Source organism: Aulonocara sp. 'chitande type north' Nkhata Bay, linkage group LG4, assembly GCF_057382095.1.
Source record: "Aulonocara sp. 'chitande type north' Nkhata Bay isolate Kocher_YH1m ecotype deep benthic linkage group LG4, A_spYH_male_GT1.1, whole genome shotgun sequence".
NCBI classification, from domain to species: domain Eukaryota; kingdom Metazoa; phylum Chordata; class Actinopteri; order Cichliformes; family Cichlidae; genus Aulonocara; species Aulonocara sp. 'chitande type north' Nkhata Bay.
The window spans coordinates 15,384,128-15,406,906 of record NC_141347.1 but is presented as its reverse complement, the minus strand read 5'-3'; the positions used below and the strand labels follow the sequence as shown (position 1 = coordinate 15,406,906).

Sequence of the window (22,779 nt, the reverse complement as noted above, 5' to 3'; positions counted from 1 at the left end):
CTATATATCTATATACCGGCATATATATATATATATATATATATATATATATATATATATATATAAATTTTTTTTTTTTTTTATGTCTGAACATAAGTGTAATATTTGCTGTGTAAAGTTTTACAGTTCAGTTACACTCATTCATCACCAAGGACAATTTGAAACGCTTACCTTGTATTATTTGCTCCTGAATGAAATGATTGGTGAAAGTACTAAGTTGAAAAAAGATCTTACTGTTTTGTTTGGGTGATTAAAGCAAATGTTCTCAAACTATATCACAATGACCATATGTTCTGAAACAATGATTAAGTGGAATGAAAATATGTGCAAATACAATGAAATCATGACATCAGATTTGAAAGAATGACTAGTGGTGTTACAAATGTGATCACATGTGGGTTTTGTACTGAGAGATTTAAAAATGCACACTTTAGTTATGAAAATAGTACCTAACCAATTAAAAAAAACTGTAACATACCCATCATCAATTAACAGATCTGCATTGAATTTCCAAAAATCTTTTTTAAATTGTGTTTTATTTTCAGGGTGAAGTTTAAGAGTAATAATACTGTGATCTGTCAACGAAATTTGGTTCATAAGTGTTTTTTAACACTCTGGGTTTAGTAAAAAAAATAAAAATCACCATCCCTTCAGCTTGTTCGTGGCCAAAAGTGTCCATGTGTTATGTATTTGTTTCTTTACATTTACTGCATAAAGGTTTTTTCATAAATATAAACTAGTCATTACTAGTACAATGCACTTGTTTGAAGACAACCTCAAAACTCACCACCACTACTGGAAATTATTGTACAGTGGTCCCTCACAATGACGCGGTTCACCTTTCGCGGACTGTTTCAATTATTTATTTATTTATTTATTTTTACAGTACATTGTGTTGTGCGTTGATTGCTGTGGACCATTGTCAATCAACCTAGTACATTGTCTCCTGTACAGCAGCGGTCCCCAACAGGGCCACGGACAGTACCGGTCCGTTGAGTTGGTTTCCCTGGGTCTTTTCCCGTGTTGTGGTCGTGTGTTTTATTTTGAAAGAACTATTTACACGTTACCATAGCGACCAGAGGGTATCAAGAAGCTGAGAGGAGGATGTTACTCTCAATGTTGTTGGCGCGTTTCAGGAGGACGCTGCTCATACAGTTACACAAGTACACAGCCGAATTCGTGTTTATTATTGTATTTACAAAATACCACCGTTTTTGTTTGTATCATTTTATTTTGTTGTATTTATCTGCAACACCTTAAAGGCCGGTCCGTGAAAATATTGTCTGACATTAAACTGGTCCGTGTTGCAAAAAAGGTTGGGGACCACTGCTGTACACTCAGGGCTGGACTGGGACAAAAAATCGGCCTGGGCATTTCGACTAGAGACCGGCCCACCAGGTATTATAGGAAAAACCATAAAGCCTTTGAATGAAAGCAAACGCTGTTGTCACAGTGATGTACACTGTCTTGTTGGTATATATGTATCAATCTAATAAACTTAAACCTACACCATCCTCCCTATTCTGGTATTCTAAACAGTACCCGAAAGTAGTCTGCTTGAGTCTGCTTGAGTTAACCTCCTGAACTATGTAGAACACATGGTGAAAACCTGAAATTAAGACAGAGAAGACTAGAGGTGAGACATGATAATTACTAACTACTGATGACAGATTTAGATATGTTTTCATAAACCATTCATTTGCCACATCTATAAACAGCATGGCAGGGCAAAATATTTTTTCTAACATGGCAACCTTTAAAAAGTGAAAGGAGACAGAAAGACAGGTGAGAAAGAAAAACTTAATTGACTTTTTGATGGCATTTTACACACAGTACTGGTACAGTATCTAGAAAATGTGGGGAAATGCTGGCATCATAAACAGTACTTAGCTACTTCTGAAGAAATTATGATGGGACCCTAAAAAAAATTACTATGTACAATAATGGTGTTACTCCCCTCGAGTCGTAATAAAGCTCAACTTGTTCCTTGTGTTTTAACTGACATTTATTTCGGACAGGAGGATTCTTCGACATGCCTTAACTTGTAATGATGTCCAACCACAGCCGATACAATGCCGTCAGAACTAAAAAGAAATACAAACTTAAATGAATATTCTTAATAAAGCCCCTAAGCATTATATATGGCGAAACATTCCAACAAAACAATCAATAAAATACACATTACACCTCACACTGTGGTAATTGCACTAGAATATCACGCAACACTAACATATTTACATACAACGAAAATAAACAAAAGAAAACATTTACCTCATTGGCCTCACTCAAAGGGAATAAAACTTTAATCCTTACATCGTGGGGAGGTCCAAAAAAGGCACTCTTTTATTTATCTTACTATTTACTATCTTACTGTGGACGTGCAAACCTCGTGGCTCGTCTCAATTAGCTTGCTGAGTGTGCCAGCCAAAAATACCCTCTTAGCAACAACAGACGGCACTATAGAAAAGGTTCCTATCTAATTGCACAATTAGTAAAAATAACACATTTAAACATATAAATCCAATGAACAAAACATGAATTACTATTGATTTATTTCTTAATATTTCAACTACTAATTGTTTCAACCTTACATATCTAATAAAATGAACTTAAATGCGAGAGTTGCCTATGACGGCAGCTACACTCCCACCAAATCACTTGTGATTTCCACCTATGAACTTATGAAATGTAAACTAATCTGCTTCTAATAGTGTCACAGTCTTGTGTATAGGTCTGTCAAGTAGAACTGGTTTACTCAGTCTCTTTCCATGGTCATCTAACAATGAGTCACTCATTAACAGTTGTACTTTGCGTATACATCCATCTTCACTCGGGTGTATGGCAACAACTTTGGCCAACTTCCAGTCGTTTCTTGATGCTTGGTCATCTTGTACGATCACTATGTCATTGATCTTTGCATTTCTGTTTGTTTTGTGCCACTTTTGTCTTTGTTGTAGGCTCAATAAGTACTCTTTCTTCCATCTGTGCCAAAATTCATTGGCCAAGTACTGGACTCTACGCCATCTTTTGCGAAGATACAAATCTTCCTTTACAAAGTCTCCTGGTGGTGGCAGTATTACTGACGACTTCATGGTCAACAGAAGATTAGGTGTAAGTGGCTGAGGTCCAGTAGGATCGTTGAGTAAATGTGGGGTGATAGGTCTGCTGTTAACTATCGCCATCACTTCATAAAGATAGGTTCTTAGAGATGAACTGTCCAATGATCTGGATGACTGATCCAGAATGGTTGTCAATACACTTCGGATCGTACGAATTTGCCTTTCCCAGGCTCCACCCATATGACTGGCAGAGGGAGGATTCATCACAAACTCACAGCCTAGCTGTTTCAAACTTTCCTGATCCATTTCCTTTACTGCTTCCAGAAACTCACGTCTGGCTCCAACAAAATTGGTGCCTTGATCTGATTGCAACTGACGTACATTCCCACGCAAAGCGATGAAAGAACGCAGTGAGTTTAGAAAAGCGTCGGTTGACATATCATCAAGTAGCTCTATGTGCACCGCACGAGAGCATAGACAGGTAAACAGAAGCCCGTAACGCTTCAGTTCTTTTCTTCCTTCTTTAATGTAGAATGGGCCGAAACAATCCATCCCACAATACGTGAAGGGAGGGGTGGTCTCCATTCTCTCACTTGGTAGGTTTGCCATCTTTTGCTCTTCTCCTCGACGTCTGAATTTCCTGCACTTAATACAGTTGTAGATAAAGGATGATACTGCTTGACTGCATCCTAGTATCCATATTCCGTTCGATCTCAGCTCATTTATCGTCATGCCCCGTCCTTGATGTTTCACCCGCTGATGATGGTGATCAATCAGTAACTTTGCGATATGGCAAGTCTTTGGTAAGATGACCGGGTGCTTGACGTGTGGCTGCAATGTAGAACGCTCTAATCTACCTCCCACTCTAAGAACACCCTTCTCATCCAGGAAGGGATCGAGTCGATAGAGTCTATTTGTTCTGTCCTTGGGTAGATCCTTTCGCGTTTGAAGTGCCTTGATTTCCTTGCAGAAGATTGATCTTTGTACAATGGATATGACTTTAAGCTCGGCTTCTTTCCTTTCTTCAAGGTTAGTGGCTTTATTGCTTCTCCTTTCCAAGCCCTTAAACTCTTTCACAAATCTGAGAAGTCTTGCCATAGCTTTGACCAACCTTGACCAACTGGAGAATTTCAGAAAACGTTCTGCCAAAGAATTTGTTTCTGTAGTTGTATGGAGTACAACAACTTTGCGTACTTCTGGATCCTCTGCATCAAGTTTCCCCACCGTGACTTCTTCGTGGGGAAGTTTCTCTTGCCAAAGAAAACTTGGACCACTAAACCAGTTGGAGGTAATGAGGTCTTTGGCCTTCAGTCCGCGCGAGGCATGATCTGCTGGATTGAGATCTGATACCACAAACTTCCATTGCATCGGTTGAGTGCTTTCCTTAATACGCTGAATGCGATTTGCAACGAAAACATGGAAACGTCTCGCATCGTTGTTGATATATCCCAAGACAACTTGAGAATCTGTCCAGAAGAATTCTTGAGCATCTTCTAGCTCCAACTCTGCTTTGAGCATGTCACTAATCCGCACTGCTACAACTGCTGCAGACAGCTCCAATCGTGGCACCGTAGTAACCTTCGTGGGTGCTACTCTGGACTTGGCAAAGACAAGAGCGCAGTGGACTTGTCCTGCTTCACTGACAGCTCTCAGGTACGTACAAACACCATACCCTGAAACACTTGCGTCTGAGAAATGGTGAAGCTCGTACTTCTGAACTGTTTGAAAATCTTTTGGCACGTAACATCTGTCAATTTTGACATCTGCTAGATTTTTTAGATCCAACAACCAGGACTCCCACCGTGACTTCAGATCGCTTGTGAGTGGTTCGTCCCAATCTGCTTTCTCTCGACACATTTGCTGTAGTATCTGCTTCCCAAGTAGAACAAAAGGTGCCACAAAGCCAAGTGGATCGTAAATAGAGGCTACTGTGGACAACACTCCTCTTCTGGAAAGTGGCTGCTCGTTCACAACTACTCGAAACTGGAAATAATCCGAGTCGATGCACCATTTGACACCTAGGGCTCTTTCAATTTGTTGCTCGCCCAGTGACAAGTCCTTTCTTACTGTTTCTGCACAATCTTCTTCCGGTAGCGAATTAAGCACTTGCTTACTGTTTGAAACAAACTTGTGAAGTCGCAAGCCTCCTGTGCTGCAAAGTTCCTTTGCTTCCTTCACCAAACAAATTGCCTCTTCTTCTGAGTGGAAACTGATAAGACCATCGTCCACATAAAAATTTCGCTCAATGAATCTTATGGTAGCTTCACTGAACTTGCCTTGACCTTGTGCAGCAATATACTTGAGACCAAAGTTCGCACAGGCAGGGGAAGAAGCAGCTCCAAACAAGTGTACGCGCATGCGATAGACAGATGGAGTAGAGTTGAAGTCTCCATTGTCCCACCACAAGAAGTGAAAGTAATTTTGATCTTCTTCTCTGACTCTGAATTGATGAAACATGCGCTCAATGTCGCACATCACTGCAACTGGACCTTTCCGAAATCGGCACAGGACCCCCACTAGAGAGTTGGTTAACTCTGGCCCTGTAAGCAGGTAGTCGTTCAAGGACACCCCTCCGTACTTTGCTGAACAATCAAACACCACTCTTATTTTGCCAGGCTTTTGAGGATGATACACTCCATGGTGTGGAATGTACCAGGCAGGGCCTTTGTCCAGGTCTACAGAGGGAACTCTTTCTGCATCACCACGCTCTATAGTCTCTCTCATGAACTCTGTGTAGTCTTTGTGGTATTGCTTGTCCTTCTCAAATCTTCTCTTCAAATTTTTGAGTCTGTGTTCTGCACAGCTCCGGTTGTTTGCCAGACTTGGTCTGTCTTCCTTAAATGGCAAAGGTAACTCACAGTGTCCATCTGCTTTCATCTTCACTCCTTCTTCCATTATGGAGATGAACCTTAAATCTTCTTGTGAGAAGTGTGAATCTTCCACCTTTCTTTCATTGAAGTCGGACTCGAGCACTTTAATTACATCTGCAGATGTGACCACCTCTTTGACTTGTGTGCGACAGACGTATTGCACTTCTTTGACCAACTGCTCAGCTGACTGATTGGGTGTCACTTCCTTGACAATGATCTTGTGGCTACATCCTATGGCATCCCCATAGTCAACACATGGATTAGCTCCTCCAACTATTGTCCAGCCAAGGTCTGTTCTTTGGGCAAAAGGTTCATTATCTTTTCCCGCCACAACTTCTCTGGGTACCAACACTTGTGAACAATTGTAACCAATGAGCAGGCCTACGTCACATTCAATCAGTGGAGCGATTTCTTCAGCCAGGTGCTCTAAGTGTGGCCACGCTCTTGCTGTCCTTTGTGTGGGAATATGACTCAAATTCGCAGGAATAAACTCTCTTGTGTATGTCACAGGAAGAGGAATTCTCCTTGAAGAAGAGAAACCTCTGACCTGTAACCCAGACAGCCTTTGACTTGGTACTAAAGTGTCTTTAGAAGACATTGTCGAGAGCTTTAACTGCACACATTCCTTCTCTGCATCCAGAGCATCTGCCTTTTCCTTCAAGACGAATGTCGTGTCACTTTGGCTATCAAGAAGAGCATAGAGAAGAATCTCATGTTCAGGATTGCTTGTTGTGGATAACCAAACTGGAATGATTGTAGATGTGAGATTACTTCTGTCACTTTGAATCACACGGTTTGATATTGCTTCACTTGGTGCTTCCTTGGGTTTGGTTTCTCTACTCTCTTTATTGCCTTCCATCTCTTTCATTTGTGGTTCCTTGTCACTTTCCTTTTCTTTCCTTTTCTTTGAGGTTTTGTCTCGTTCCTCATGCAAACATGTCGGGTGTTTCCCTTTACATGTGTCACACATCTTTCTCCTTTCACATTTCTTTGATTGGTGTCCAAAGCCTAGACATCCAAAGCACAGTCCCTTAGTTTGCACAAATTTGACTCTTTCACTCAAGACCTTGTCCATAAACTTCCTACATGTGTGAATGCTATGATTTGAGTTTTCACAAAACACACATTTTTTTGTGTTGGACGTCTCTTCTGCAGCACTCACTAGCACCTTTGCTCCAACACTTCTTGTCTTGAAAGATTTCATTTTCTCTGAGTCACCTGCTTTGAGTGCATGAAGCGATGTTACTGGATTGCACGCAATCTTGGCTTCTCTCGCAATGAAGTCAACAAAGTGGCTAAATGTTGGAAAAGAACCATCTTGTTCTTCAATTTCAATGACCTTTCGATTCCATCTTGCTGACAACCAATCAGGTAGCTTGCTTAGCATTCTCTGATTCTCATTGCAGTCATTCAAAACTTCAAGACCTTTAACCTGAAGCATGGCCGCTTCACATCCTCTGAGAAAATCTGAAAATTCTCGAAGTTCAACGCTATCCTTGTTCCCAATCCTTGGCCATGATGTCAACTTATCTCTGAAAGCTTTGGTGATTACAAATGAACTTCCATATCTTTCCTCCAAAATGTTCCATGCTGAGTAATAAGCACGCTCTGTTCCCAACAGAAAATAACTCTCAACAGCCTTTCTCGCCGGTCCTCCAACATACTTGTGAAGATAGTAAATCTTTTCATTCACTGGGATGTTCTTTCTGTCTATCAGCATTTGAAACGACATTTTCCAATCCTTGTACTTGAGAGGATCTCCGTTGAAGACTGTAGGTTCTGGTACTGGTAGGCGACTTATGTGAATGGACTCAGCTAGAGCTTGGGCCAATGTTGTGGTACTATCTTCCTGTTTGCTTTCTCTTGGTTGTGACCTTAAGTTGGCTTGTGGCATATCAAACGGCTCTGCATTTGCATTAAGTTGCGAATGTGCAAACTGATTCATCGGTTTAGCTGTGACATTTCTCCGTTTGCTCCTTTCGTGCAGAAGGTCTGATATTTCTTCATCTGAGCTTCCTTCGTCATTGTACACTTTCAAACGTGCTTTAGCAGCATTCATTCTCTTTACTGTTTCTAGCCTTTCAAGCTCTCTTCGCTTTTGCTCTAAGGCCTTCTGTTTCTCAGCATTCTCTGCTTCAAGGATTTCAAGTGCCTTTCTTTCACTTTCCAATTCCTCCATAATCTTCAGAGTTGCTTCAGTAGCCGCAAGCTCTGCAGCTGCTTCTTGCCTCTTTACAGACAACTTACTTGAGCTTCTTGATTGCCTGCTATTCGAACCTTTGGATCTTTGAGAGGCGGCAGAATTGAATGCTGATCCTATATCACTCCAGTGAACCAATCTCTCAGAAAGTTCTTCGTCTTCTTCTGCTGCTAATTTTTCTTGAGCTAGCTTTATCATCTTTTGAGAAACCGCATCACAGGTGTCCACTCTGCGGCGAGTGTCTGCATCAGGAGTTTCATGATTGCGCAGTTCATCATAAACTTGTTTCACTTCTGCCGAGGTATGTTCAACTCGGCCGATAAGCTCTTTAAGTTTTGCACTAACAGGTTCTTCAAGTGCCTTTTTGCCTTGTTTTGCAACAACTTTCCACATTTCATAACTGACTTTGAAGCGAGCTTGAAGCTTGTTCACCTTTTCATCATGTAGTGCTTGGCCCCTTTCAGTGAACTTCTTAACTCTTTGACTTTTCCTCAAACTTCCTTCTTTAGTAGCTTTACTTGTGCATGGTTCTGGCAAACTTTCTTGCTCTTCAAAAGCTTCTTGCTGCTCCACAGCTTCAGTGTCACAGCCTTCTTGCTCCATGTCACAGACAGTCAAAGGTATTGTACTACACTCAAGTCACCTAGGTCAACTTAAATACGTGAATAGTCACCTTATGAAGCACCTAGGACCTTAAATTGCTTTACTTTAAAGAGTCAACTTAAACATATGTCACAAACTCTTAAACCAAAATAGTAAATTGCTCTTCACTTGTAGTAAAACAGAAAATAACCTTCAATGTCAAACAAAATACTATAATGTGACCTTTAAATATCTAATGCAGTCTTAAAATAAGCAAACCCTTATAATCAACTTAAACGTACCTTAATTACAGTTACTTAGCATAAACAACAATAACATGAGCTTAAACTTTTACTCCAAACCACCACACTTCCACTTTCATTGCTTGACAGAGTCCCTTTAAGATGAGCTAAAGAAATCTACTCTCCACATTTAACTTGTATAAACGTGTTACTTCTTTGTAGCTTAACCAAGCTGCACCGCTGGACTCTGGTTGCTTTATGAGATGTCTGTGTGTGTGTTTGAGCGTCTTTGATGCTTGAGAGAGACGCGAGCTTAATCACGTGACCCGGCGCGCTGTCGGCTCGGCTCGGCTCAGCTCCGCTCCCACTCGGCTCAGCTCCGCTCCCGCTCGGCTCCGCTGCGGCAGACCTCTTTCTCCTTCTCTCTCCTCCAGCACGAAGCAGGCTGAGTTCTGACTGTTACTCCCCTCGAGTCGTAATAAAGCTCAACTTGTTCCTTGTGTTTTAACTGACATTTATTTCGGACAGGAGGATTCTTCGACATGCCTTAACTTGTAATGATGTCCAACCACAGCCGATACAATGCCGTCAGAACTAAAAAGAAATACAAACTTAAATGAATATTCTTAATAAAGCCCCTAAGCATTATATATGGCGAAACATTCCAACAAAACAATCAATAAAATACACATTACACCTCACACTGTGGTAATTGCACTAGAATATCACGCAACACTAACATATTTACATACAACGAAAATAAACAAAAGAAAACATTTACCTCATTGGCCTCACTCAAAGGGAATAAAACTTTAATCCTTACATCGTGGGGAGGTCCAAAAAAGGCACTCTTTTATTTATCTTACTATTTACTATCTTACTGTGGACGTGCAAACCTCGTGGCTCGTCTCAATTAGCTTGCTGAGTGTGCCAGCCAAAAATACCCTCTTAGCAACAACAGACGGCACTATAGAAAAGGTTCCTATCTAATTGCACAATTAGTAAAAATAACACATTTAAACATATAAATCCAATGAACAAAACATGAATTACTATTGATTTATTTCTTAATATTTCAACTACTAATTGTTTCAACCTTACATATCTAATAAAATGAACTTAAATGCGAGAGTTGCCTATGACGGCAGCTACAAATGGATTTCTATACATTTTACATCAGGTGAAAACTCTTGTTGTAAGATTCAGAGCAATAAACAAACAAGAGAGAAAAGCCGATCAGCTGATCACTGATCAGTTTCATGATTGAAGTAGAAACAGGAGAGGGAGGGCGAGAGACTGAGAGAAGAAGAGGCAGCTGTGCAGCAAAGACACAGAATAACTCCAGCTTTGTGTCTTTTTCATTGTAGCTGAATTACGGGACAAACTGTTCCTTTTCACCTCAATACGAAACGTGCAATATTTTCTCTGAATACGAAACGATTCCGTTTTTTACGGGACGGTTGGAAACTCTAATAACTAACCTTATAAATAAGATAAAACAAGTTCAACATCAGTAATATCATAGCACCCGCCCAGCAGTATAGAAACTCCGTCATGCTAGCTAGTACGCAGTACGAGTTATTGTAACTGACTGTAAAAAGTCAGCATAACGAAAATAAACTCCACCTAAACTTGGTTTATATCTGACCCAGACAGACTGCAGGTCGTAACTTCTTACCTGAAGTTCAGTTCACCGCCTCGGGTCTCTGCTCCTCCTGCCTTTCTGTCATCCACCTGCCAGTGTGTTGCATCTGCTGGCCTCCACCACTTGCTAATGTTACTGAATCTGTAGAAACTCCGCAATAGCCACCACCAAACAATTGAGTTATTTTTACACATCTCCCTTCATCTGGCCAATCCACCACCTTTCAGTGTTTATACCGTTACGGAAAAAAACGAAGAAAAAAACCCCATCGGCCCATAAAAACAAAAAATCACCATCGGCCCACCGGGCAAATGCCCGGTATGCCCAATGGCCAGTCCAGCTATGCAGGAGGGTCAGATGAGTGGAGACTATTATTGAGTTTCCTGTTTCTGATGTGTGGGGGAGGTCTTATCATGGCACACATCTGGTTGCATGGGGGAAAACAAAAAACTCATCATCTAATAGAATATTGCTGATGTGTGAGGTGTGTGACTGGTGGATGAAAGTTTTGGAGATTTACTGATGCATTTTTCTTTGGTACCACGTTGAACCTGCGAATTAGTTGTGTTTTTATCTATCATTCTAAGAGAGTATGCTTAGACAACTTCTAAAAAGAGGCCTTCATATTTTTTGATTTTTAACAGTGCACTGAGATTTTTTGTTTGGCAATTTTCTCTTTTTCAAGCAGGCCTGCAAGATCGGAATCGAAAGCGCTACACAACCTGTTGAAGAATCGCAAGTGAGTTTCTCCAAAATTAAAATGGGCTCGGGAGAAAGCCACTTTTTTGGGACAATCAGAAAACAAGTCCCTGTCAAAAAGGATTCAGCGAGGTAATCCAGTCTAAATTTTTTTTTAATTTGAAATGGCGTCATTGCTGGCAGTAGAAACTTATTGCGTCACGAGAGGTTCTACTGTCAGCAAAAAAAAAAAAAAAAAAATAGGGACTGACTGGACTGACAAAAGCTTGACTGACTTGACACCAGTATGCAAGATTGCACCTCCACCCAGAGTGACAAAAGGGTGGATGTATGTATGTATGTTTCTTTTTACAGGAGCGGAAAGGTGATAGCAACAGGTTGCATGGGCTTTTGGGCCGTGCTGACTGAAGCTTTTAATTGCCACTTTCTGTGTCTGTGAATTTACCAGCAGTGTGTTATTCATGAACTTGTATTGTTTACAATGCAAATGTCACTGTGAGAAAGTGTGCATACAGATGCGCTGCGCTAACATCTACATCACTTTTTCCACAGCAAAGGGTTAATCGTGGGATCTAATCACATGATCTACAGCAGGACACACCACTGGCTAATGTTTTTTTCTTACGACGGGGCCTGGAGTGAAGCTACCCCAGGGGAGAGGTCCTGGAATTTTTAAGAGACAATGCGCAACTTTATTGTGCATATCTAATTGTGTTAAGTTAACATATGGTAAAAGAGGGTTTTCCGGGGAGCTTTCATTTTTAAATTGCAGAGACTGTGACATGAGGAATATGGAAGAAGAGACTGGGGTGCAAATGCAGACCATGACTGGGAGAGAAGGCTTCAAGAGGACCAGTGAGAAGCAGGGACCATCTCCAGGACAACTGACAAACGACAGTGGGCTGCACCACTGGGCTTCCAAAAGATTGTCACGAGGAGATTTTGAACAGCAAAATCTTAAAATAAAATGAAAGAGTTTCTACATTGACGTTGAGGAAGACTACAGGAGTGTACGACTTGCTCTGCTCCTAATCTACAGCCGCGTTGGAACAGAAATCGAGGGATGGAGAGAGCATGCCAAGCTCCAAAGGTGACAGCACAGATCAGTGTTGGAATTATGACTCTGTAAATGGCACAGACACCAGGAGCCATGACCATGACTGGGAATGACCACCTAATGCTGTCTCACTTTGCCATGCAAAGTACTTTGACACTCTGGAGAAGGCCTTTCCTCTGTGTCATTGTTGTTTCCATTTGCATGTGAGAGCTTAGATTGTGGGGATGATTAAGGATGAACAAAGGGTGGTGGGAGAACAGTGAAGTGAGGATACACAGTGTGAAACTCCTCTAAGTGAACAATAATGTTGATGTGATATACAGAATGTAAGGAAAGAAATTCTGGTATTAATGTGATTCTTTGATTTAAGAATCAAAGGGTGGGATTGTATAGGAATTTCTTTTACTTATGTATTAATCACATTATTTTATTGTATGATGCCTTGGTGCCACTGGATTTTAACATGTCTCACACTCATACAGTAAGACAAATGGTGGGGGTCTAGTAAGGAAGTTGGGGGAAGCAGACAACTCCACAGGAAGAATCTTTTGTGTCTTTAAGGACTCTGGTAGGTAGCAAGAGAGTGTGAACCTTAAGGTGTGAAACAGCTGTGTACTGTCTTTTGTTCCTGGAGAAGATATTTAACTGAGAGCCATGCTAGGCTCAGGGAGACTGCTGACCGTCTGCCCCACGGTCATGCAGGCTCTCCACCAACTTGGTTGTCTGTTTCTTTGTGTTTTGATTAAAGAATGTTAGCTACCGCTCACCGCTCGTCTGCAGGCTTTATTTAATCGAAAACTTCCACAACAGCAGTCAACCTCTTTTTATTTTGCGCTCTCACTTCCTTTTAATGTCATTCTTTAGTTCCAATGTCTTTAAATACTAGGGGCTTAAGAGACAGTGTTAAAAGAAGATCAATATTTTTGTTCTGTAAAAATGTAAATGTATACTGCTACAAGAAACACACTCTGTGGAGGCAGATGAAAATTTTTGGTCTAGTCAGTGTGGGGAAAGAATAATTTTTTGTCACGGTACGAACAAATCAGCTGGGGTAGCCTTACTATTTAAAAACTTTCGTAATAAAATTGAAACTCATAGGAAAGACAGTCTGGGCCATTGGCTAATTTGTGTACTCAAAGTGGATAATAGCTTTTTGATCTTATGTAATGTTTATGGTTACAACAATGTAGCTCAGAACAAACTTTTATTAACTGAGATCACCAGTCACCTAAAAGAACTATTCACAAATACTCCACAAACAATCTTATATTAGGTGGAGATTACAATATGGTTCATGACGAATGGCTTGATAGATCACCCTCTAAATTCCATTCCCATCATATAAATTCATTTTTACACAACTTCTGTCTAAATCTCAACCTAATAGATCCTTAAGAGATTAGCAAACCCACTTGTTCCGTCCTTTTCGTGGTTCAAGCCTGATGGTTCGGCTAAATCGCGTATCGATTTCTGGCTAATCTCAGACAGTTTAATGCAGAATAGTGTAGATGTGGGTGTCTCAGCTGCGCCTTTAACCGACCACTGTGTGACACATTTCAGTGTTACTCCTCAAATTAAAAACTCTCATAATAAAGGTTACTGGAAGTTTAACTCATCCCTGCTTACCAATGAAAATTTTAGTAACGAAATACTTTGACAACTAGAACTTATTTCAACTAATGAAAACATAAGTTCTTACACAGAAAAGTGGGAATTCTTTAAGTTTCAAGTATGTTAAATCTCAATTAAACACAGTAAAATAATAGCTCATCATAACAAGCAAAAAGAAACTGAAGTTATCAGAGAACTTAATCACATCTGCTCGAAACCCTTTTTTAATGATAATGACAAACAACGTAGAAGTATTCTACAGTCTTCTTTAGACAATATTTATACTAAAAAGGCTAAAGGAGCATATCTGAGATCCCGAGCCAAGTGGATGGAGGATGGCGAAAAAAGTACAGCATATTTCTGTAGATTAGAAAAGATAAGACAAGAGAGAAACGCCAAAAATAGTCTATCAATTGATAGTCGGCTATGCACTCACCCTCAATTAGTATCTAAAGAAATCTTTACCTTTTACAGTAATTTGTACTCCTCTTCATACTCTAGACCAGACCTTCCCAAAGTGTGGGGCCCGCCCCCTAGGGGGGGGGGGGGGGGGGGGCGCAGAGCCATTGCAGGGGGGGCGCGGCATGAAAAGGGCAATAAAAAACAAAAAACGCTAGGACACTGCTAGCACGAGGCGCCTCTACAAACGCAAAGCAGGAGATGAAGCATAGCTGAATATGTTTCCAAACCAACTTCATTCTAAGCCAAAGACTAGAAAATATGGTGAGGCATATCTTCCCTTTGGTTTCACCTGCACAAGTGCCGAGGTGAAACCAAACCAGTGCCAGGTCTCCCCCTGCAGAATTGGTTTTCCAAGCATCGGGAGCAGCGCTGGGCTGTTCAAATCACGGACAAACAGTATCCCACATTCTTGATTTTTAGTTCACAAACACTTGTTGTAATGACTAACTACTCCTGACATTTTGGAGATGTTAGCTCTTTATACAGTGAAGTTACAGTGGGATACAAATAACATCAGGCTGATCCTGCCATGATTTGTTTCCCCGGTTCAAATCACGGACAAACAGTGAAGGAAATTGCCTTCCCGGGTTTCCTCCGTGGCGTGAGCGATAAGCAGAGTTCTGTCCTTTCCTTCTAAGATTCCTAATTATTTAAAGTAACACTCAGGTATGCCTTTCAGCGTGTTAGTACGAGCTCGGGAGCAGCTTGGGAGAACAAGAAAACAGAGACTGCTTTAGGTTGCCTTCCCAATCGACTCAAAGGTTTATTTGATACACAGCAGTTTATATAGATGAAAAAAGGTTCGTGTGTCAGCTTTCCCAGTTCAAACCGGTACAGACCAAATAAGGAAACGTCTTCCTGCCTTGTGAGCCAAGAAGTATCCTGTGTGTAGTTTATCAGTTCAGCTACAATTTATGATCATCCCAGCAAAATACACTCCTAGACATAGAATACAGAGTTCTTTCATCAGTGAATTCTGAAACAAACCACCTAGCCTTTAACGAGCCTTTTCCAGGAGATAAAGAAAAAAGGGAGGATGGGAGTAAGGAAGTGGTCTCATCTCTGTGGTGTTTTCGACCTTGAGGTACCAGCCTGTAAGTCTTACACATTAATTCTTGGGTCACAGAGAAAGAGAAAAACAACTAGTATATGGGCCTTATTGAGTAACAGTTTTCCTGTATGAAACAATATCCTGTAAATGCTTACCGTGGTATCAAAATATCATAACAGTTCTCCCCTTTTATCATGTAATGATAACATAGTATAAAGACAGAATGTAATAACATAATATAAAGATAAATCATAAATGTGAAACAAATCATAAATGTAACTAGTCCTTTGAGGAAGCTTAATATCAAAAATTCCGAGAGCGTATACATGGTATCACACAACAGACAATAATCATCAAAAACATGCTGCAACGGTTACAAAGGCTACAATTAGTTCCTTCCATCTTCCAAACGTGTCCTGTAGCCACTTATCTAGCCACTGACCGTGACCTGTATTGGCAATTAGTTCTATCTGCAATGCTTCAAGTTTATTCATAGCTTGTGTGAATGAACCGTTAGGAGCAGTATTATTGGGAATGAAAGTACAGCAAACATCAACGGTTACTAGACCACAGGTACCGGTCCAATTAACAGGTAAAGCTAATCTAAGGGTATTATTGCACAACCAATAAGCATGTGGGATTGGTCTAGTTAGGCGCGTGACCATGTGTGATTTAACTAACTCCCCCCAGTCAGTGTCATTTAATACACCGTCTGGGGGAACAATGATCGATTCTCTGCTCGAACTTGAACTGTGTGTGTGTTCCTCCAGATATGATACAACTTCAGCCATAGAGACAGCTAGCCATGTCTCATTACAGCGTGCACCTGGGGAGTCAGAGAAGAATGTATAGTTATCCTTTGTATAATCTATGTGTGTGTCTGGGCCAGTTAACTTTAGTCTGCGCAGACATATCATACTAGTATTAAAATGGAGAGGGATCTGTCCTAAGGGCAGTGAGGGCTTTAACCTATTCTTGGGGCGTTTCATTGGGGCGCAGGTCCCTGCGGTGTCATTAGATAACTTCAATAATTCGCCTAATGGAGTCTCAGGGTTAGTTGGTGTGTGTGTGTGTCTAAGTAGGCAGTCGAGAGGGCTCAGAGTCAACTGTAAAGCGTCTTTAAAGAGAGCATTATTTCCGCTGATTTTCTCTAGTCCCTCAGTGAGGGGGAAACCGGATATGGGGTATCCTACTATTACCTGTTCTGGATTAGCCTTTGAACAGACATAACAGTTACTGTTTCCTAAATCACGAGCGGCTGTTCTGGCATTTTCATACCAGGCGTTAGCTCCTGTTCTAGAGGGTGCATAAAATGGTTTATTAGTGGCGTCTATGTTGCTATTTACTGATTTTAGGGAGCGTGAGGAGTGCATTAAGTAGGTGTCTTGCAAAATGGAGCATGAGGTATAGTCAGCAAAATATGACCTGCAGAAATGTGAACATGGTTGCAGTTTACAATACAAAATAGCAAAGAGAAATCCTAAGGTTAATGCGATAGATATGATAAATAACCTAAATATATAAGAAAGTATATAAGAAAAACAGTTCTTCAGTTGTCTTCTGGCCTGGTCCCAGGTTCGAGAGACATTGAATAAGCGTCGTATGATGACAATGGGCATTTCATTTTCTCCATTATCAGGATGAAATGAGTCTGGCTTTATCAGGTTAGACATCATGTGGTACTTTTGGCTTTCTGTTCCTGCTGGATGTTTGAGTACCTTGTTGTTGTTCTTTCAGACGTTGTGTGTTAATCAGTGATTGTGTGTGTGCACTGGATCCGGGCGCTGGCTCGCCTGAGATGTCATCTACCCGTGTGTTTATTTGCTCTAGTTCCGGGCGCTGGCTCGCCGGAGATGTCGTCTGCTTGATCCGACGCCTGAGATGGTCCGATTGGGCTGGTCTTAACCCTGCTGGCATGAATCCACTGAGGTTGTCCGTCTGTGAGGATGCTGGTTCTTCGTCACTGCCAGTAAAGCCTGGGGGCTGGAACACGCGCGGCCTCCCAGAGAGTCCTTGGTGTTAGTGGCTTCTCCAACATGCATCTCCTTGTCTCCACTGGTGGAACTGTGGAGGGGAAAAGCTGAGAGAGACAAACTTTCTGATAGTTATTATTCAGTTTTTCTATCAGGTTGTGAACATCAGTGGACAATGCAATATACATCACCTTCTACTAGCGGTGCCCCTCTGGAAGCTGACCATGGTGTTGGAAATAGTCTTATTTCAAATGGAGATAATTTGGTTACTGCAGATTGAGTCATTCCAATCTCACAGAGGACTTGAGGAAGTAATTTGACCCAGGTCATTAAAGTTTTAGCACACTTTTGAATTACTTCTAATGTGAATGAAGATCCTCTATCACTGTTAATCTGGTGAGGTATTCCGAATCTGGGTATTATTTCATTGCTCAACTTTTGACAGACTACTTCTACAGTTTCTTTTGAGGTTGGATAAGCTTCTACTCATTTACTAAATTGATCCACTATTACCAGTAAGTACTTGATGCTTCCTTGTGCTGGCATATGTGTGAAATCAATTTGTAATGTATGAAATGGAAAATCTGGTTGTGGTAAATGCTGATGTTTCGCTTTTGAGCTACCTACATTAGTTCGTGCACATGTTAGACAGGTTGCTAATATGCTTTTTACTGCATGTGATGTTTTCTCAATTACAAATCTTGATTTTATTGCCCCTATTACCCCTCTTTGTCCGACATGACTCACACAGTGAAAATGTCGGGCAAGGACTGGCATCAGGGAATATGGGAGGGCAATCAAACGCTTAAGATTTTGTATAGGCCATCTCTGTCTTCTAAGGTACAGTCATTATTCTATGCAGAGGCTTGCTCTTGTATGAATTTTAAATCAACATTTGTGTCTAAATAGTCTGGGAGTGTAACAAGTGGCAGCTGTAGGGGCACAGATAATACTTCCTGCGGAGGTGGGAGCTGTGATGCAGCTGCAGCCTTGGCTGTCACGTCTGCTAAGGCATTACCTGTTGCTTCGTCTGTGTCAGCTGTACTGTGTCCTTTCGTTTTTACAACTGCAACGGCCGATGGCAGCTGTATAGCCTGAAAAAGTCTTTGAACAAAATCAGAATTTAGCAATTTATTTTCCATCAGCAGATCTAAATCCTCTCTGTCTCCACAATGTGCCAAAGTCATGCACAACGCCAAATGCATAGCGGCTGTCTGCGTAAATCGTCACATGCTTATCCAAATGTAGCTCACAGGCGCGTATTAAAGCCATGAGCTCTACTTTTTGTGCTGAGTGAAATGGTAATGAGTGAGCCTCTAGTATGATGTCAGGCACTGTTACCACTGAATAGCCACAAAGAAATGAGTTGTCATTCGGCCTTGAACAGGACCCGTCCACATAAACCGTGGCTGAGTCTGAGATAGGTGTTTGCTCTAAATCTGGACGTTGTGCTGTGGATTCCTGTATACGTGTCATGCAGTCATGATCGTCAAGCCTGTCTGAGCCATCCTGTCGGTCAGAAGAACACAGCATAGGATCAATAAATGTGCTGGCGAATCAGGTGTGCTGCTCGCTTTTATAGTGAGATTTGCATATGTTGTTTAGTTATGTTTGCTACAATGGTCGTGACCTGGTGATTGGTGTGTAGAATAGTGTCATTTGAGAGTGTGAGCTTCCCGCAGTCCCTTATCATGATAGAGCAAGCTGCTACTGCCCTCAGGCAGGCCGGCATTCCTGAACAATTCAGGCAGCACCTTTGAGTGGCGGAGGTCAGCACTCCCTGTAATGCATTGAAAGAGACAGTCATTTCTGTGGATCACAGTATTCGAGGAGGCTTGTCTTTTTTTACAACAGTCACGCAGAATGTGGTCATGAAAAGAACAGTCTGGTATCCACTGTCTGCAATAGTTCACCATGCCCAGGAAGGACAACATGTCCTTCTGTATAGTGGGACGAGGGACGGAGGTCACAGCTTTGACCCTGTCTGCAGTCATGGAACGTTTTCCGTGAGACAGTGTGAATCCCAAATATTGAACAGAAGTCTGACAATACTGCATTTTCTTTGCTGATGCTTTGTGGCCAGTCTTTTGGAGGTGCTGGAGAAGCATGTGTGTAGCAGTTTGACATAGTTTTTTCACTTTCAGCACAGAGGAGGAGGTCATCCACATGTGGATCAGGGTGCAGCCCTGGAGGAGTGAAGCACCATAGAGAAAGCAGCAGAGCTGTCTATCATGCCTTGGGGCAAACGAGTCCAAGTGTACTGCTTATTTCTATGTGTGAATGCAAATAACGGCTGTGTGTCTTCATGAGAAAAAGGAGCGGAGCATAAATCCACCACGGGAAAATGTGTATGCAATGCATGTCAATATGCTGTGAACATCTGAAACGAGAGGTGGCAGAGGAATGTTGACTGCATTAATTTGCCTTAAGTCTTGTATGAAACGCCATACGCCAGGTTTGTTAGGCTTTGGCACAGGATTGACAGGAGTGTGGGCTTTATTGCTCCTGTAGTCAATAAATCTCCTATCATGACATCTAGAGCTGCGGCTTTTTCCGTGGAAAGGGGACATTGCCTGACATATACTCGCTTTTTGTTTTTTAGCTGTGCGTGATAAAGTGTACAGTCAATAAATCCTATATCATTCTCACTTTTTGACCACAATGTCATATTCTGGTATTCAGCTGGCAATGTAACTGCAGAAATAGTACAGTGGATAGGGTAGGTTAGATCTATGTGTCGACATATTTCGTAACCTATGTCTGAGTTATGTAACAAAATCACTGTTTGACCTTCACTTGTGTGAGCAGTTATCATGTTGTTGAACAGTGTGAGAGAAACAAAAGTGTGGCTCCCAGTCATGGGATTACCTGTTAGTGGCGTCTGTACACGTTTTTTTTTTTGGCACAGTGTGTGACATAGAGTACCGGACAAAAAGGATGTTGAGTTCATTCTCTGCTGAGGGTCCAGCTGACACAGAGGATGTTCCTTCTCCATCATGTCGGTACATAGGGCAGAGAAAACATAAGCTGTTATCAGTGTCAGCAAACACTTCACCCTTTATGTTAAATGAAATACACAAATTCATTTTTGCTTTGGGTGTCTGCGGCTGCTGGAAAACTGAGCTGAATTTGCACCTCTAGCTTGTCCAACAGTGCATAAAGCGTTTCATGAATACTAGGATAGATTCATCAGGCTTCTGTTTACACATAGTTACTGCATTTAAGTCACTTTTGTCTCTGGACATTGTTAGCAGGAATTTCTTTAGATTCTTAAAGAAATCGGCGACTTTGTCATTATTTACCCTCCTTTTGTCCATAGCGGTAACATTTGATGCATCACGTCGCGGCATTCTATCATATATTTTCTACAGGACTTTTTAAGCAGACTACTTTTCTTATCACAAATGATATTCAACATTTCTACTGACCTGTTTTCTGGCGATAATCGTTCGGGATAAGGCTCCGAAAAGAAATTAGAATGCATTGAACTTCTTAAGTTGTAAACAAAGTCAGTCACATAAGCACTCCTGCATGTTCTGGATACGTGATCATGGACGTCTTCACCGATTCGCGGACGTAGGTTACACGTAACCGGAAATGGGAGTTATACTGAGCCGTTATTTGAGACTTTATTTTGTATTTTATTAATTTTTGGTTTTACAGGTACTTTAGATTTTTTATCGGACCTGTCTGTGGTCTTTGAATTATTCTGACCCATGTTCAGTGATTTCCAGAGGGGTTTACACGCTAGGAGGATTTAGGTTAGTATTTTCGCTGCGGCACAGCTGAGGTCACTTTAAATTTATTGCTAGCAATTTTTTGTTTGTGTGAGCAACTCTCACTTAGCGAGCAACTTCTCGCTTAACGAGCAACTTCTCGTAAAACAACAGGCAACTTCCTGTGTCTTTCTGCTTTTAATTTACTGCTTTTAACCCTTGTATGGTAATCGGGTCTGTGAGACCCGTTTTCAGTTTTCTTTCGTTTTTTTTTTTTTTTTTTAACAAAATTAAATTTAATTATTTACTAGCTTTCTGTGAGTGAGCAACTTCTCACTTCTTAACGTACGTTTCAAGATAACAGGCAACTCCCTGTGTCACTCTTTGGTGAGCAACTTCTCACTTAACGAGAAGTATTTAAGACAACAGGCAACTTTCTGTGTCACTTTTCTAAGTGAGCAACTTCTCACTTTTTAACGTACGTTTAATTAAACAATTAATTATTATTATTTTTTAAACAAAATTAAAATATTCAAGACAACAGGCAACTTCCTGTGTCCACCAACACCACACAAGGGTTAATTTACTTTATTCGGGGACTGAGGAAGTCGTCAGTGTATCTCTCTGGATCACTAAGTGAAACTTCGTCAGCATATCCCGTTTCTTTATGGATCAATCACTGAGAGAGGTATAATAGGTCTTTATATAAATATGAAAGACACATATTTACCTTCTGTCAGGGATCCCACTTCTGACACCAAAATTGAAGGAAATTGCCTTCCCGGGTTTCCTCCGTGGCGTGAGCGATAAGCAGAGTTCTGTCCTTTCCTTCTAAGATTCCTAATTATTTAAAGTAACACTCAGGTATGCCTTTCAGCGTGTTAGTACGAGCTCGGGAGCAGCTTGGGAGAACAAGAAAACAGAGACTGCTTTAGGTTGCCTTCCCAATCGACTCAAAGGTTTATTTGATACACAGCAGTTTATATAGATGAAAAAAGGTTCGTGTGTCAGCTTTCCCAGTTCAAACCGGTACAGACCAAATAAGGAAACGTCTTCCTGCCTTGTGAGCCAAGAAGTATCCTGTGTGTAGTTTATCAGTTCAGCTACAATTTATGATCATCCCAGCAAAATACACTCCTAGACATAGAATACAGAGTTCTTTCATCAGTGAATTCTGAAACAAACCACCTAGCCTTTAACGAGCCTTTTCCAGGAGATAAAGAAAAAAGGGAGGATGGGAGTAAGGAAGTGGTCTCATCTCTGTGGTGTTTTCGACCTTGAGGTACCAGCCTGTAAGTCTTACACATTAATTCTTGGGTCACAGAGAAAGAGAAAAACAACTAGTATATGGGCCTTATTGAGTAACAGTTTTCCTGTATGAAACAATATCCTGTAAATGCTAACCGTGGTATCAAAATATCATAACAAACAGCATCCAACAGTTGCGCGAACATTTTTCTTGTAAAACAAGGGGGGCCCAGCAAAAAAAGTTTGGGAACCACTGCTCTAGACCATTGGCTGAGGCATTTTTTCAATCTATCAAACACCTGATTCCTAAATTTGATGAAAATTTTAAAAAGACCTGTGAGGGCAAAATTACCATTGAAGAGTT

At 41.1% G+C, this 22,779-nt stretch overlaps 1 protein-coding gene and 1 long non-coding RNA gene across 3 annotated transcripts; both read right to left on the bottom strand.

Annotated features, from left to right (window-relative positions):
* Positions 1–1,954: 1,954 nt before the first annotated feature.
* LOC147332225 (uncharacterized) lies at positions 1,955–10,085 on the bottom strand. 2 transcript variants are annotated; one of them, XR_015128787.1, is made up of 2 exons: positions 2,272–10,085; positions 1,955–2,084 (listed from the first exon to the last, which is right to left on the bottom strand). XR_015128787.1 is itself a non-coding variant. In XM_086288672.1 (2 exons), exon 2 carries the CDS (start codon positions 8,730–8,732, stop codon positions 2,694–2,696), a length of 6,039 nt encoding a protein of 2,012 aa, XP_086144798.1. In that variant the 5' UTR covers positions 8,733–9,547; positions 9,735–10,085; the 3' UTR covers positions 2,005–2,693. The 2 variants fall into 2 exon arrangements, 1 of the variants encoding a protein (XP_086144798.1); XM_086288672.1 differs by having other exon boundaries at positions 2,005–9,547; positions 9,735–10,085.
* Positions 10,086–15,165: 5,080 nt separating this feature from the next.
* LOC147332224 (uncharacterized) lies at positions 15,166–22,562 on the bottom strand. Its single transcript, XR_015128786.1, has 2 exons — positions 20,880–22,562; positions 15,166–17,558 (listed from the first exon to the last, which is right to left on the bottom strand). It is a non-coding gene; the product is annotated as an uncharacterized LOC147332224 (long non-coding RNA).
* Between the last annotated feature and the right edge of the window lie 217 nt (positions 22,563–22,779).